Source organism: Python bivittatus, unplaced genomic scaffold (genome assembly GCF_059951505.1).
Source record: "Python bivittatus isolate LINGU-HERP-01145 unplaced genomic scaffold, Pbiv_v1 ctg000590_np1212, whole genome shotgun sequence".
NCBI classification, from domain to species: Eukaryota; Metazoa; Chordata; class Lepidosauria; order Squamata; family Pythonidae; genus Python; species Python bivittatus.
In genome coordinates this window covers 877,983-895,111 of record NW_028277086.1, presented here as the reverse complement: position 1 = coordinate 895,111, position 17,129 = coordinate 877,983, and the positions used below count along the sequence as shown (strand labels likewise).

The 17,129-nt window shown below is 49.4% G+C and overlaps 1 protein-coding gene across 3 annotated transcripts in view; it reads right to left on the bottom strand.

The window, feature by feature from the left end:
* HSF1 (heat shock transcription factor 1) overlaps positions 1–17,129 on the bottom strand; it is a 52,161-nt gene that overhangs the window by 13,715 nt on the left and 21,317 nt on the right. For all 3 annotated transcript variants that reach the window (XM_088148788.1, XM_088148787.1, XM_088148789.1), the window contains exon 4: positions 16,615–16,739. In XM_088148788.1, the coding sequence (XP_088004914.1) occupies positions 16,615–16,739 (125 nt within the window). The remainder of the gene's footprint in view (positions 1–16,614; positions 16,740–17,129) is intronic.

Below are 17,129 nucleotides of genomic sequence, written 5' to 3'. Positions count from 1 at the left end.
GGGGCAAGTGCCGGAACAAGTCCCTGCAGTTTTCTCGGCAGCATTTTCGGAAGCGGTTTGCCCCTGCCTTCCTCCCAGAGCTGAGGGAGAAAATACGCGGCCCGAAGGCACCCAGGTGCCATCGCACCCACGGCAGGGTTAGAATTGGGTCTTCCTGTTCCTGGTGCAGCACCTTAATCGCTTGACCAAACTGGCTCTCGTGCTTTAATTCAAGGGGTACGAAGACATTTTGAACTTGAAACAGCTCTGAGCTTGAAATGCCCCGTTTGCGCTCAGAGCAGTTGTTTCAGGTCCAGCACAGACAATCCCAACCTTACTGGAAGTGTCTCAAGCAGCTTCTGAGCTTGAAATGGTCAGTTTCAAGCTCAGAAAACTTTCAGACGAGTCAGGACGGTATCAGAAATAGAAACAGCTGCTTTTGATACAGTCAAAATGGCATGCTTTGAGTCTGAAACGTTTCAGATTTGAACCACTGCCTCTCCCCCCTTGGGAGCTTTGCAGAAGCTGCTGCGGTGGCTGCAAGAACCGAGGAGGCGGCTGGACGATGCCCTGGACTCCAAGGCTGTTTCCCTATGCCTGCTGAATCTTCCAGAATTGGGCACTGCCACAGCTCCTCTAGCAAGGAAGTGGCTTGAATGGCCCTCCCCTCCCCAAGCAAACGTGGATGTCTCTGGCGCCCTGCTGCCAAGGGGCCCCTGCAGAGCCCCCCCTGCACCTCTGCAAGCCCACCAGCCCTGGCCCAATCACAGGGCAGACTGATGTGGAGCGAGACCTGGGAAATCACTGGGGGGGAGGGGGTTAAATTTTGAGAGAGGCAGAGGGGGAGGATTAACGTTGCTCTGTAACCTGGGATGAAGAAAATGCTCCTAAGCTCTTTTCGTAACAATTACAACGAAACCTTTGAAGCGGGCCCTTAAATGATGGACTGCCATTTAATTGCCCCGTAAACCTTTTCTTCTTTGCAGGTCTTCTTGAGCCAATGTCCCTTCCCGCCTTTTTCTAATCACCCTGAAAAGTTGCCTCCTGCCCAGAGAAGGGGTGCGCGCGAGGAAGAGCTTCAGGCTGGTGGAAAGCTGAGTCCCCACAGCTGTCTTATGTGGAACTGGGGTAGCCCAGAGTCCCTGGCCTGCTTCTTACGCTATGCTGGCTGGCAATCCATGACCAGAGGAGAACCTGGAACTGCCCGGGCCGTCTTCCTGCCAACCCAGAGGCCTCCTGTCCAGAGGCCGTGCAGGGAGGATGACTGAATCCCTCGACTCACAAGCCCCCTCCACAAGATGTACAACGCTGAAGTATGAAAGCGAGTGCCTGGTGAGCTTTTTTCCCCCTTGCACACGGCTTAATTCCTGAACTATAAGCTTTGTCGCCTCTGCTCTTACCGAGTGGACTATTTAGAACGCGTGCCACGTAGAAGGAACGACATGCTATAGTGACCTACCTTTGGTTAAGTAAAAGTGGCATGTTCAGATCATGTCAAGAACCAAAGCGTAACAGAAACCTTCACTACTCTTCCTGAATATGTGTTAGTACAATGCAAGTGCTTCTAAGCTGGTGGGATGCAGGCAACTCTGTGTTGTGGAGTCCTCGGGGTTCTCTGAGCTTGGTTGTTTCCTTGCAGACGCTTCATTACCCGGCTAGGGAACCCCTTCAGGGCTGGAAGAAAGTGGGGTTTGCTCTCTGCAAGGACTCCACAGTTCAACCCTGAGCTACATATATTCTCTTCTACTGGAACTCCGTGCTGACTTGCCAGGTAGTCTCTAGATAGAGAGTGCTTGGGGTAAAGCTGGGCTTTGGTTACACGTGTGGCATCCTGCCCAAAACTGATACACAAAAAATAACGTTACACAGTATCTTTCATCCTCAGTCTGTGCAATATGAATAGAGAAAAATGGTAATCGGGAAAAAACAGAAAAACAGAACAAAGAACAGTTAATATTAAAAGAGCAGAGAAGATGCAGAATGATTTTAAAGGAAACAATGTTCCGGAAGTGGGTGAGGAGGGCAAAACGAGAGTGAAGGAAATTCAAAGGAAGGGGTGAAATTATCAGGAACGAAACTAGAGAGAGAGAACGGTGGAAGGAGCACTGTGTGCGAATGGCAGGGATACGCTGAAGAGATGGAACCAAAGTTACCCGTGCGATACATTCCGACTGAAAGGGTCCAAGAGGTAACAATTCGCGCATTTGAGAAGTGCAGGTGTGGTGTTTATGTATGTATGTATGTATGTATGTTTCAAATGTAGATACCGCCCATCTCACGAAAAAGCGACTCTGGGCGGTTCACAATAATTATTATGCTGGCCACTGGCCTGACCAGCTTTACTCTTTAGCAAGCCATTGATGAATGCCTGAGTATGACAAGGTTTAACTTATGCTAATTGCTTTGGAGAAAGCAGGACAAAGCAAACAGTTTGAACTATGGAATTTCTGTGCAAATATGGAGTTAGGGATTGGTGCTGTCTAACGGATGCTTGTGGTGACAACAGAAATATTGAGCATATGAACGTACGTTTACTCCCGAGTGCAGGTGGTGCTGCGTTGTCGGCCAAAGGGAGCATCAATGGCCGGCCAAGCCTTCCCAAGGGCCCGAGGAAGAGCAGAGAACCGGCCTGGGGACCGGGATACGTGGCAGAGCCTGTCCAGCAGTTACGTTAATTGCTGCTGTTGGCTTCTGTACCTTGGCTGCTGACTGGACTTATATGTTTTTGAGGGTTTTTTTAAATAGAGTTTGCAATTGTTGCTAGCCCCCAGAGTTATGGATTTGAGACGAGTGACAATCTAAATTGGAATAATAAGTAAACAAAGAAAGAAAGAATTAAGCAACTGCTGTGCTGTGAGTGGCTCCCACTGTCCCCACAGAAAACGTCCTCCCTGCCTAAGACAAGCGACACCCCTCACATTTTGAACCACTGACCCTCCACAGAAAATGAACAGACCGCTGGGGACCATTCTCAGCGTGGTCCCGGAGAAGACAGGCAGTCCTGGCTCGACCCAACAAGTTCATTTTTCCATTTATTTTTAAAGAAATGGCCCGGGCTGGGACTTGCGTTCAGCCCAGGGTGCCGCAGACACCATGAAGCAGCAGCTTCTTCATGGTGAAATGAAGGCTTTCCTTGATATTCAGAATTCAAAGCCTCGGGAGAATCAGGATCTACTTTAAGAAGAGAGTCCCAGAAAGAGCCTCTTCCCGCCCGGTCGTTACCAAAGCTCCTCGGAAGGGCTCCGGGGGAAAGTTATGCCGGAGAACCCCCAGCCTGGGAAGCGCTGCCGGTGCCCCTCCCTCCGTACTGAATGAAAAGGTCAAACAGCACTGAAAGATGGGGGGGGGCTGTTCCCCAGCACCTGCAGGCTGCCTGATCAAAGGCTCAGAGGGAGCCAGCAAGCAGTTTAATCATGAGGCTGCTGGCAGATTGGGGGGGGGGGGGGGACAATAAGGGGGCTGTGCTGAAAGAGGCCAGGATGAGTGACGTCCGCTTGTGTGGCGCTGCCACGCACATTCCACCCGTCCCTTCGACCGCCTTTCCCAGGCCCGCTTCCTCTTCCTCCCCACCTCCCGCGAAGCCGAGGCCCCTCCGTGCCTCTTCCTGAAGGGACCCAGCCCTGAACGTGGAGGAAATCGGACCCTGGGATTCGGGGCTTGATCCACCAGATGGGGTCGCGCCACCTTCTCCTCACCAGGGGCAGCCTGATCACACCTTCCCCGAGATGGGCAGGAGGGTATCGAGGCACAAGACGGAGGAAGACAGACACAGGTTACAGCTCTCCATGAAAAAGCATTTGTTGAAAAAAAGTCCTCGATTTGATTCTTTAAATGTTTCCTTTTTATTTAAAAAGTATATACACTATTCTTTAGCAGAACTTCTAGAACATTTTGCCAAGGCCTGATAAAGCACCGTAACTGCTCCTCACACCCAATATTAAAAAAGAAAACTTAAAATTTGGAGAAATTGAAGTATTTTTGCTCAGGGCCAAGAAGGTAGCAATGTCGGAGCAGATGTGCCCCTCCAAGAAGAGCATCTACAAGTAGTTCCATCCCCGGGAGCTGCCCTGCCCTTTCATGACCCCCCGGCCCAGCCTTAGCTCAGGGCTGGAGACCCCAGAAAAGCGGTCAGACTGCAGCATGAGGCAGGGAGCGGAGCAGGCCTGCCCTCCGCCCTATGCGGAAGTGGGGACCAAAAAGGCGAGTGCTGTGCTTGGAGAAGACGGGCACCAGTGAAGCCTGCCCAGCCCTGGCCCTGCTCATTGTCAGCAGCTCCATTCCCATCGGTCTTAAAAGGATCACAACCTGGGCCGTCTCTGTGGAGTTGGCCGAAGACGCCAGGCAACCCACGCTAGAGCGCTGGAGGTTTCGACAGCGTTTTTTAGGGCTTTCGACAGCTTTTTTTAGGGCTCGCTTACACAAGTTTTCATGTGTCCTGCCTCAAAATGGCAGAAAATTGTGACTTCAAACGTTGGCAGTAGTTGAGGAGTCTCTGGGAACAGCAGCAGCAGCAGCAGCAACGGCTTCAGTCCAACTGACTCCCCCAGCAAAACTTCAGCTGTGACATTTTTTTTATTTTTCACTGGTTCAGTATTAGAGGTAGGAATAGGAGTGTGAGGACTCTGGGACACCCTGAAAATCCCCTGAAGATCCAAAACTGGCCTCCAGAATTTGAGGCACTTTTCAGAATTAACCCCTCCCTCCCTTTCAATGGCCTCTTGTAGCTCTAACCACTCAAAACCTCACCCAGCCACATTGTCAGGAAAATAGCCTTATCCAGAACAGGCTAAGCACATCCATATTCAAGCAAAACATTTATTTACTTATTTATTTTATTTATTTCAAATTTGTCACCGCCCATCTCACTTCAGTTCAGTAATTGAAGCTATTGGGTTTATCATATGTTTCTATAAATCAACAACATACAACAAATATTCTTCCTCACATGCTTACGTTTTTCAGGAGCGGGTAAAGAGCAAAATCCAGTCTGCGTGGCCAGTACCTGGAATAACGTCACCCTGCACTTCCCAAAATTTATTACAACCTTTTGCACCCTTTCAGCTGGAATTCTGTCAAACCGCTGCTCAGGCACGCCTAATCAAGTAATCCTGCTGCTGTTCTTGCATTCACTCCTCCTCCCTTTCCCTCTGCAGAGGGGAACAATCATGGCATCCTTCCAGGCATCAGGCACGGATGCAGTCTTGTATGTACACCTCTGATCCATAAGTGATGACATGAGCACTGTAACATTTCTCCAGTTACTCCATCTACATCTGGAGCCTTATCATTTTTCAACATTCTCACAGCATTTCTGACTTTTCTTTATAGTTTTCCTCAGACAGAAACACGTATACCATTTGTTTCAATTCAATAGTGGAATTGAATACCACTTTGACATACTGCTACGCCATACTTCTTCCAGCCTTCCCTCATTTCAGTTTCATTTCATCCCTTTTATTTGAATTCAGTCCATTCTGCTGGAGGCTTCTTCTTTAGCCCTTTTCAACCACTTCCCAAACAATATTTTATTTCCTCCAAAACTGCTACACATTTTCTTTGCCTCTTTTAAACTTAACTATCCTTGCTCTGACTATCCTTTATAACTACTGTTCATTCTATACATACGTTTTATTCTAATTCGTGCAGCAATGATTCTCTTATATGCACTTTCTTTTCATCCATAGCCTCTTCCACTTCATCATCCCATCAAACATTCTTTTCCATATTTCCCACTAGCCCAACTCCACACATTTCTATGACACTTAGTAATACTCTTTTCACTCAATTTCAGGCAGCTTCTGCATCCTCTTGCCACGTGTCCACTTTCTTTTTTCATTGGGAGATTAATCATCTACTATTTCAGATAGGATTTCCATTTTCTATTACTACATTCATTCCCTTTGCCTCTTGGTTCTTTCTTTCCATGTCCACTTTCCCCTCCAAACTTAATTTTAGATATTACCAAAAAAAATCTTTCTTACATTCAGAACTTCATCATCCTTGCATGCTTCACTTATTCTTTCATAATAAAATATGAAATATGAAATCATGCTTTTTCATTAATTCCTCTTCTGTGTGTACACACAAGCAGACATGCTTAAAAAGTATATGAGTATCAAACAAAAAAGTAAATATTCATTGAACAATCATCATTCATTCCTAGGTCTCCAAATGACCAATCACTTTCATTGTACTTTCATTCATGTTACCTAGCAAAAATGTCTTTTTCCCCAGGATCACATTTATTTTAAATGTTGCACAGTATTTTCCAATCTATATCTGGTTCTCTCATTATCACAATTCAGTAGGGTGTAACATGCAAGAACAGCAACCTATAGATTCCTACTTTCATACACACAACTTTGACGACACCAAATCATACTTTCTGACATAATTTTATCCTTTTCATTCATAATTAAATCTATACCTTTTCTTCTCTGTATGGATATTTCAGCTCCAGTCCGTGAGTCACATACTTTTCATTTAGCTCTATAACACCCTTCCCCTTTCTCTTAATTTCATAATTATATAACATATCTATTTCTCATCCTTTCATTACATGTTCCATACTTTTTTCTCTTTTTCCATTTCCTGTTGCAGTCTTATGTTTGCCTTGGTTGTCCCCAGGTGTCCCCACAGATACTGAGTTCCATCACAGCTTTTGTCAATCAAGACTGTCACAGAATGCATTTGAATAAGACAGAGGAAATATACAGTAGGTTGCTATCCCTAGTCACAACCGTGTCATTCTGGCTATCAGTAAGTTCCCTGAGTGCATCCCATTACCAAGATTTATCATACTGGTTCTCCCTGTATAACCCTTCCCGATGGTGTCTTACTTCTGAATCTAGGTCAGCTCAGGAGCTCCTGTGGAGCAACGGTATGTTCTTAACATAGCAGTACTGGAACTAGACTGACAAACTGAACTGAGACTATGTCTCACTTCCAGTACAATGGAAGCTCCCCTCTAAAATCAGCCCATGAGGCAGCGGCTACAGAGAACAAAACAAGAAGTGGGTGAGATAAATGAAAGCTGAGCAAAACAGGCAAGTAAGGCAGAAGGAACACCACACCTCAATAGGGCTGCATAAGACGACCTCTCCCCCATGATAGGAACAGCAGTTTTGTAGACATTTTGTAGCCCTCTCCTCCACTTGATAGGAACGGGTCCAGCACACCTGAGGATTACAGCCCCATGCCAAAGGGTGGGCTGCCCCGTGGAGAAACAGTGAGGTCATAACAGGACTTTTATCAGCTGCTCACTGGGAAAGCATTGAAGAACAGAGATGCACCAGGAGTCCTGGCCAATGGGATTTACTATCCCACCAAGCTCAGGGAATATAACAACAGGCCCTTATGTGCACGCAATGTTTCTACGAGTCTGGTAACATTCCTCTGCTCTAAAAACAAGGTGGAGCTATGCTGACTGCCAGGTGACCTTCAAATGAAATGGCTCTTGGGAAGAACTAGACTTTGATGCCACTGCGGGGAAGACGGTGTAATGGCATGTGGGAATGACCGTGGGAGACAGGGGGAAGAGCTGCAGCCAGGGCAACGGTCGGATAAGAGGCGGCTTAGCCCACAGTGGGATAGCGGGTGTGCAAATGTCTCAGAAGAGACCCTCCCTAGTTTCTTGGGCTGTAAAGGCAATGAGGGAGTGATGTACTTTCAGACTTGCAAGATTCTGTTCATGTAACCTTGCAAAAAAGTAGAATTAGTTCATCTGGGTATGCTTCTTGTCTGGATTACCTCGCAAGGGTGACAGACCGATCCCTCCTTCCTTCACTGGGCAGAAGTCAGCTCTCGGTAAGGGAGCTCTAGGCCTTCCAAACGTGATAAACTACAATGGACAGGGCCTGGGAGAAGGGATGCTGTGTTGCAACAAGAGTGTCCACTAACAACCGCAAAGCAAGCAAGCAACGAGCTTTGTGCACCTGCTCCTTTTGTGGGCTCTCACCATTGAGAGAAAAAAGATTTGGCCTGATTCAGCCAGGATTCTCTTCTGCTCTCTGCATCCAAGGGACCAGAGGTAATAAGAGGATCCAGGAGTCACAGCTGTGCTTCACTCCATCTTTCACATGCAAACACACCAGCACTTCCCACTTCATCTTTTCAAGAAATACAAGCAGGTCAGACAAATTGGAGGCCAAGGATATTTGCACTAGTGCTGTCTTCTCTGGCAGTAGAAAATGGCAGCCCCACCCTTCCATCAGTAACAACAATTCTCCCATGCCATCCCCAGGTAATTCCCCCATCTCTCCCCAAAGGAAAATAAATTCTAGTTTGCCACTGGAGGCTCCCCAGAGCTCTCCATTGCACAAAGTTCCTTTTGAGCTAAGATTCCATTCGCAGATATCCAACCCGCAGTAACCCAGTGGCTAGACTACTCAGTCCACTGGACACGCAACTGCCTCCACAGGCTCCTGCTGGGCTACAAGCTGGGGTGCTTTTATTTACTTTTCATACCACCAGATCGCAAAGATTCTTGGCTCAAAGCATAAACCAATACAGATAAAATCACCCTGTTAATGTCAGACAGCACGGAGCAGTGGAGACAACCTCCTCTTTCAATGCCTTTGTGAATAACGCTGCCTTGACCACTTCCTGGAATGAATCCGGCACTGTGGCTGAGCCGACCTCTGGGGAGGCTGTTCCTTGTGAGGGGCACCACCCAAACTCCCACTTCCACTCACATGGAGTGGGGACCTGCTACAATGGATGAATGTACCAGAAGGTCAGTCCTGCTAGGCCTAGGAGTCAAGTAATTTTGGGCTTTAAAGGCCAAAAAGCAACACTTTGAATTGTACCCAGAGCTTACCAGCAACCGATGCCACCTCTGCCATCTCAGCTGCGATCGCTTTCAGCCACCTGCACTGAGCACAATTTAAAGAGTGGCTGCCCATGGCCCAGCCCAATCAGGGATGAGGAATGGGCCGGGCTGTCCACCGCCTGCCAGCCTGCCCCTCCAGAGGCTTCCCCTGACTGCCCAGTGGGAAGAGGAGAGAGGGGCTGGGCTTTGCCCAATACTCAGCTTTGGCCCGCTCTCTGCTGGACAGGGGGTTGCAGTGGGGTGAAGGGATAGGATTTATGCCCCATAGTTCTGGTTTTGGCACCTGGGTATACTGCTTTACTGTAAGCCACGTTCACCAGGGGAACTGTGGGTTGAAGGGAGGGACACGCATTTTTGCAAGGTGCCAACCCCACCCCCAAATGAGAATCCCCTTGTGACAGTACAAGGCCAGGAAGCCACATGGAGTCATTCAGCCAACGGAGAGCAGGGCCAGGGCTGCCTCTGCCCCCCCGCCCGCCGACCTCAGCCCAGGGCAGAGGCAAAATATCCAAGCCACGAGGCTCTTCGAGTTGCTCTGCAGGGCGGGCCTCGCTCTCCCACACCAAGACTGCTTCAAATGGGGGGGAGGGGGCCACGATACCTCCCCTCCCCCAGGGCTGGAAACAGTCTTAAAAGGAAGGGGGTGCTGATGGCAGCAGCCCTCGATTCCTGCAGGCCAGAAGCCCCTCTAACGAGGCATAGCGGAGGAGGAGACGCGAGTCCGGCCACCCCCTCGCTGGCACCATTAGTTCAAGCTCAGCTTTTCTCTGGACTGTTCCTGACAGACGCAATCTTTTCAGCAAATGTTGCGAGGCAAAATATCCCTCTGCTGAGCGTCAGAAAGATAATAGATAATGTTGCTTTTGGAACCGGGGAACCCTAAAGAGAGCAGCGTGGGTCAAGGCTACAATTTGGCATGACTCTGTGGGGAAGGGAGGGCCCGCGTCAGGCGAACAACGGCCAGGGCAGGGGAAGGCCGGAGCACGGAGTCCACTGGCATTTATTTCCACCGGGAGAAATTTAAAACCGTGACGCTCCGCCTTGTGAAAACGGAGGGGCCTCGCAAACGCCGTCTGGCCGGGAGGAAGCACTCAGCGCCCTGTGGCGTGGCTCCAAGTCCCGAGCCCGGCCCCACGGCCCACGAGGCAAACACAGGTGCAGCCACTCCGGCCAGCCCCCCCGGGCGCGGCGTTGGAATCGCGCTCCGCTTCAGCCCCGGACCTGGGCTTGCCACACCCTCCCCCCTCCCTCTGCCCTGCCGTCAGTCCCCCGGGGAAGACGGAGGGGCTTGCCTAGAGGTCGTCCCTCGGCCACCTCTAGCGCGGACACAGCTGCCCCTCCGTTCGGGAGCCCAGAAGCTCTTTCGGGACTGTCCACGCAATCCGTCTCCTGATCCTGTCCTGCTGGACGGGCAAAGGGCGCTGTGAATTCAAGGGCCTGGAGAGGCAGCGCCCCGGGCCTCATCCTGTGTGGATCTCCCCTTTCTGCCAGGCTGGGTCAACAGGGTAAAACCTTTCACGGCATCCAGAAACCAGGAAGGACAAGGGTGAAACACCCACTCTCTTCAAGGGGCGAGTCTTCCGAGCTGCGCTATACTGAACACCCCTTTGGGAATATCCGCTATTCCAGATTCCCAAGCTGATGACAGAAAACAAGGCTCTCTTCCTGACAGATTCTGCTTCAGAGAGGGCCTAGGCCTTTCTTCCTGATGGACTCAAAAAGGACTCCCAGACCTGAAGCTGCAGCCACGCACTGAGCTCCAGGAGATGTGGGCTCATGACCCGAAGACGCTGCCCAGCCCTTGCAGTGGCTGCCGCCAGCCGAGGAAGCCATGCCGGCGTGCACGAGAGCCCTGGTGCCGGCCACCATCTCCTTAGCTGCAGCCCAGGGCAGGGGAGCCCGGGCGCCAGGCCCGCTTCCAGCGCAGGCAAGAAGCTGGCCTCCCCAGCGTTCCCCAGCAAGCCATTCCAGCTTCAGTCCAGAGGGCCACGTTTTCTGACCAAAGAGCCAACAGAAGCCTTTAAAGGAAGTGATCAGATTTAAAACCACAGAAAGGAATATCCTTCTGGCTCACGGATCCCGCTTTAAGGAGGCAATTAGGGACCCAAAACAAACGAAAAGGCAGGAAAAGGCAAGAGAGGCCAGAGGGAGATGTTTCTAAGCAAGGAACTCCAGCTTCTGCAAAATTCAGAACAGGCGAAATAAAGCAGTGCCTAATGAACCTGTGGAAGACTTGGCGACAGCAACTGAACCGAATGCTTTAAAAGGAGATTATGTGAAGCGAGCCTTTGGGGGAGGGGAGCGGGACTGGCCTTGAAGGCCCCACGTTGCCTCTGGGTTCCAGCTGCAAGGGAGCAAAGGCAGGAGAGAGGTGGGCTCCTGGCTGGCTTGGGCGGGGCCCTGGACCTGACCCGCGGGGGTTTTCTGCGGGACTTGCGACACCTTCTAAGTGTTGCTTTGGCTTTTGACTGATCAGCCCGTTATGAGCAAAAGGGTCTAGAGAGCTCTGAGTGGCTTGTGGGGCACCGCTGGGTGCTTCCTTGGTAGATAATGGATCACTCCTTTTTTATGGGGAAAAAACTTTAATCACAGTCAAGACGGCTTAGGATCAAGTGTTACCGTGCTGAAGGTCACCCTGCCGGCTACCTCGGCGTTGGCTGAAACCCTTCTTCCTTCAGCCAGACTTTCTACCTTGAAGTTTTGGTTGAATCATTTCATCCACAAAAATGGCTGACAAACACGCAGGACTAAGTTTCTCGTCTCTTCCCCACTTCAGCCTAGCTGTTCCTCTTGCTGCCCCAGAAGGACGGAGAGCCTTTTCAGGAAGGGGAGAAGTAAGTTAGCCCATAACCCACCAAATGCTGCAATGCTGCTCCTTGCCTCTGCTCTGGAACAGTTAGGCAGAGAGCGCTGGCGAGCAGGAGAAAGTGCCCAATCTGATTTGGTTGCCACCAGGTGGGTGAGGCTTGGGCAGGTCCCCAACACCTGCATTTGGGGATATGAGGACGCAATTTGCTAGAGCAGGGAGAGGCAACCTGGCATCCTCCACACACCTGGGGCTTTAGGTCCCATGGAGCTAATGGAAAGACGTTACAGGAGCTCTAGCCCAGAAAGTCCTGAGCTACTTATCTCTGAGTTAAGAAAGCCTGCATGAGCAACGGGGTTCCTTCTGCTTAAGTGTGGGGGTTGCCCAGCATTTGTTCGGCAGTGCAGTAGCTAATAAGGATCACCCAGTCTGATCTCTGGTAGGCTGGTGGCTGGCACAGGCCTGCTTCCAGACAAAGACTTGATAGGATGATCCTCCAGTCTTGCCTCTTTGGTCTGCTAGTTTAGGAAGTGAAAATTAGAGCATAGCTCATAAGGAAATACCCAACAAGCTGAATGACACAGTACTGATGGCCCCAAACCCATTCTGAGAAATGAGGGGGCACTTGTGCTATTGCACAGAACAAGCCAGCATCTCCTGAGTGCAAGGCCACCAAGGGGAGGGGGCAGAGGAAGAAGAAAAGGACAGCAAATGCTTCAAGTAACTCTGAACAAGCCAGTGAGTGCAAGAGTCCTCGCAACTCTTGAGAGGAACATCCCAGTAGGTCTGCAGGAATGGTGAGAGGAGGCGGAGACAGCTCCTTTCACTGAACTGAGACTGGACCAAATCTGCTTCATCTCTTCAGCTTCTCCTGCTGAAGCTGCATGGTATCTGATGCAGGCCCAGGAGCACAGCCGCATCTTCAGTACTCTAAGAAAGAACCAACATGGGGAGCCCTGAGAGAAGGGGCCATAAAGAGTCAGCAGCAGCCATGACGGTGCTGGATTCTACTAAGCTGGCACAGCTTCCCCAGCAGGTTGCCAGCCACGCGGCTTGGTGGGGTCTGCAGAGGCAGCTTTGTGCGTGGGATGACCCATGCCAGGACCTCTGTCTTCCATGCCTATTAAAGGACCTCTACAATTTATAACTGACACTTCAAGCAGAACCAAGAAGTTTAGAAAGGACCCCTTCCAAAGAACAATTGTCTGAAACTTGTAGAGAAACTATGTAAAGACCAAGTAAGTCTTCCTGAGCACTAGTGCCTCACATGTCATTTAGATCAACCTATAGGCTATGGAGATGCAGGATCTTTATGCTCCCCAACTCATATTCCAGCACCAGGAAAAATGAGATTCTAAAAAGAAATCAGCAGCTGACTTTGGTTTCCTTTTGCCAGCAGGGAAGAGACACAGGTGGGTGTTCTATAAGCTACTGGATCCCCTCCCTCACATGGCTCAAATTACTGGGCATTTTGCCCTGATTTCCTTTGCTTTCTAAATATTGACAAGGGAGAGAATGCTGGTGAAATTTACAACCTGCTTGCAACCATCAAGGCTCTGAACACTTGGCCAAGTATTCTGAAACCCAGATTCTTAACCACCTCTTGCATCTGGCTCCCAATTTCTTTTAACTAGAGGGAAACCACAAGGATACAGACTGGGCACAATGCCATTCTTGCTACGGTAACATCAAGTAACTCAGCAAAGTGGTCAGCAAAAATCCAGATTGGCAAGGTTCCTAAAGGTGGCCACAGGAATGATGACTCAAGGAACTCAACTCTGCAGTGGTCATCATAAACTATCTTCCACAGTGGAAGGAGGAAAGTCATCCACGGGAGAAGGCTCTTCCTGTCTTGGTGATCAAACAGCTGCCTAGGCCAAACTGCCAAACTGCCAGCAGCTGCCAGACAGGTCTCGTAGGCTGCTTAGAAGGTGACAAACTAACCTTCCAGGAATCTGCAAAGTCACCACAGTTCCCCTGACTGTGCTCCCTGAAATGAGCCACTCTATGTACTAAGTGCTGGCAATCCAACAAGCTTTGGATTGCTACATCCTCTGACCTCCAAGCTTTCCTTTGCAGTCCTTAGATCTGTGGGTGAGGGAAATATTAATGAGGGTGAGCAAACAGATACAATCCAGACAAGACAGAGGAACAAAGGACTGGTGATTCATCCACCATGTTCTAGCTGGGACTGTGCTCTCCCCTCTAAACCAGGGGTGGGGTATTGCAACCCCCAACATCCCTCACGATGGGCCAAGCTGTCAGAGATATGGTTATTCATCAGTATGATCTTTGTGTCTTTTGAACACCTGTGCAAAAAATAAATAAAATTAGCATGGGCTTCAAGCCCGCCACAGGAAACCAGCCACAGTAGTTAGTCTGGGTCACGGCCACTCTCCCGATAGGATAAACAGAAACTCCCTCATGGCTTTCTCCATCACCAGCTGGGCGAGGCTAACCTAGAAGGCAACTTCCAGCCCGCAGTTCCATCTCCCCCCCTACGCACATGGACTGAATTAGATAAAGAGTGGGCAGCCGCAGACGTTGGCTCCCAACTGCATCTTCCACCTTCTCTGAGGCATTTGGCTCAGTCAGGGAAGGACTGGACTCTGCTAGCTGAGATAGCTGGTTTTGTGGGATGCAGCATTTGGGGAAAGGGCCCTAACTCCCCCCGCCCTTTCAAGACCAATGGGTTTTGCTGGAGTCATTTGAGAATCTTTTTTATGGAATAAAAATAAAGATTCCCTTCAGCTGAGCTTGACTTCTAGTGTCTACGAGGACGTGTCTTAGGAGAACCGTCACTGACATTTTTTTTGTCTTCAAAATGAATTAACGGCAAAGGGCGGAAACCTTCTGAGAAAGACTGGACCCTTTTGCATTCAAAAGGAAAGCAGAACTATGACTGAAAGGAAATTGGATCAAAAGCCTCTTTTGCTGTGGTGGAACAGGCCAAGTAAAGACCACCATGGGAGAAAAAACCCAAGAACTTAAAGCATTACTTTACTTCCTTCCTGGTTGGGGAAATGAGGAAAACTGGTGCAAACTGATATGGATTTGTCATGAGAGGCAAGAAATAAGTTGGGTGCTAGGGATCTTGGTACCAGGGCTTGTAATTAGCAAGATGTAAAGGTAAACATGGGGGAAATAAGATAATCAGACCACAGATGAGGTAAGAGGCTTCCTAGTAAACATAGTGGAGCTTGCAAGGAAATCAGAATTGGGGTCCTTCCAAGGGGAGGAGGGAGGCCACTCCTGGAATGGTAAGAAGACACTAAATTGAGGGTTTGGAAAAGGTTCAAAGGATATGGAGTTGGGGGGAGGGCAGTGTCCACCTTTGAAGGAAACCAATCTAGCATCTCAGCTGGAGAGAGGCCACGAGAGCAAGGCACACCCCGGCTGCGATGGCTGGGGGGAACAACTGTGTCTGAAGAGTGGCCGACTTGGACTGGGGCCAGGAAGCAGGGGGCAGCAAGGGGAATCACACAGAGCCAAGAGGAGGAGTGCGGAAACTGTTCCTGAGACCTTTGTGAGGCAACTGAGGACGCTCGGTTGTGGGGATTTATTTATGATTTTAAAAGCATTGGATTTCAAAAAGAGTCTGCCTGTCTGAAGGGAAGCAGAGAGAGCCTGCATTCCTCTCAGGAATATGTGTGTGGGGGGCATTCACTCCCACCGAGCTGTATGGCTCTTATTATGTAATGCTATTCTTGTATTATTTTTATCTGTTCATCTGATTGTAGATCTGCATGGTTGTTTAATGCAAGAGTAAAGTTGAGCGGTTCTGAATTCAGGTAACAAAGTAAAGCTGTGCTGTCTGTGGACATATTGGATGGACTCTCTCGCGCGCGCGTGTGTGTGTGTGTTTAGCCTGCTGCTGCTAGGAAGGTTTTGTATTATTTAATGAGAATAAATTCTACAGCACCTGGAAGAGATCTTGCAAATCTTGGGGGGGATTCAGCTTATGAATCAGGAGCAGTTCCAATGTTACAGGTGGGCTTACACAAGCTCTATTTACAGTAGAAGCAAAGTGAAATAATTCTTGTGCCTTTCCGTCCCACAAGTGCAGGACAACAGGCTGTGGCTCCCACACTTTCGGGCAGGAGAACCACGAGTGCAGAACCCTCTGCCTCAGTCTGTTTGCCTCTGGCCTTGCCATAATTAGCCCCAGCCCATCCCAGAGCCGGAAGAGGCTGTGTAGGCCGCTGAGACCAGCTCCCTGCTCCAGGCACTAATCCAAAGTAATGCATCCCAGAGTGATGGCTAGCCTCTGGTTGAACACATGCAGAAAAGGGAGCCCACCACCTCCCAGAGTCACTCTTCCACTATCAGCCTTTGGCTGGGTGGAAATTATTTTCTAACATTTCAGTCGGAATCCATCTTCCTGTAATTTCCATTATTCCACTCCACTAAGAGTGGAGAAACCTTGACCTTCTTCTCTGGGGCATCCTGTCAGGCGCATGAAGAAGCCTCTCCTCCTTCTCCACCCTCCATCACCTTTTCCCAATCTCTCTTCCAGCTGTTAGTCCCTTGTTCATCCTAGTTGGATGATACAGAATATTAATAAGTACTTAATTTGATCTTGGTCCTGTACGTATTTGTACACTGATTTATGTTAAACCCTCTCCCTTTTTAGAGAATGGCGCTTGACGTGCCCTTTAAATGCTGTTGCGGTTTCAGACCCATGAAAATCGCACTGTTTGTCCTCCAACTTTATTTATTATTCCTGCACTTGATTTCTCACGGTATGCCATCTTGTATCATGGAAACAAAGATGGCAAGAAAACCAACAAGCTTGGTCAGAGAAATAAAAACAAAACAAGTAAACCAGTACATGGCTAAGACATTGTTCATGCCATTCAGTATTTCAACTCTTTTGGCGCTGATGGCTATGCTCGCACCTGCCAGGAGAGGGCGCTAGAACACAGGAGAAGGGAGACTACCCAACACTGGCCTTGAAACCCAGAGAGCCCCACACCCTCCCCACACTGTGCATACATACTGCTTCATCGCTATCAACTTGGAGTCCATGCTCTCTTGCTTGCCCTTCATCATTTGGACATCGGTCAGCAATTTGGTCATGCTGTCCTGGCGAACCTTAATATCTTCACTCTTTATGCTGGATACCTGAAAGGAGGAGGAGAGGTGTCACTTGCTGGGACCACAACTCGGAAATGAGAAAACTGCTGGCTGGCCATCTAGGGCAGAGGGTGCGCGCCCTATTCTCAGAAAGAACTGGAGTCAGAGCCTAGCCGAGCTGAAAACAAATGCAATGCAGGGGGCATTTTTTTGGTCAACTCAATCCCAAAGGAGGACCACCTTACCCCACCAGCGCAGCACACAGGCCCTTCTGCTACACTTCAAACATGCTCTGATCTGCTTTGGCTGCCCAGTTTGCGCAGCTGCTCTGCTATTCAGCCTCGGCTTCTAAATGCACGGCAGTGACACAATGGTTGAATGGCTTTCTGGAAAAAGCTACAATATTGTACATCTGTCCACAAACAGTAGAAAGTTAAA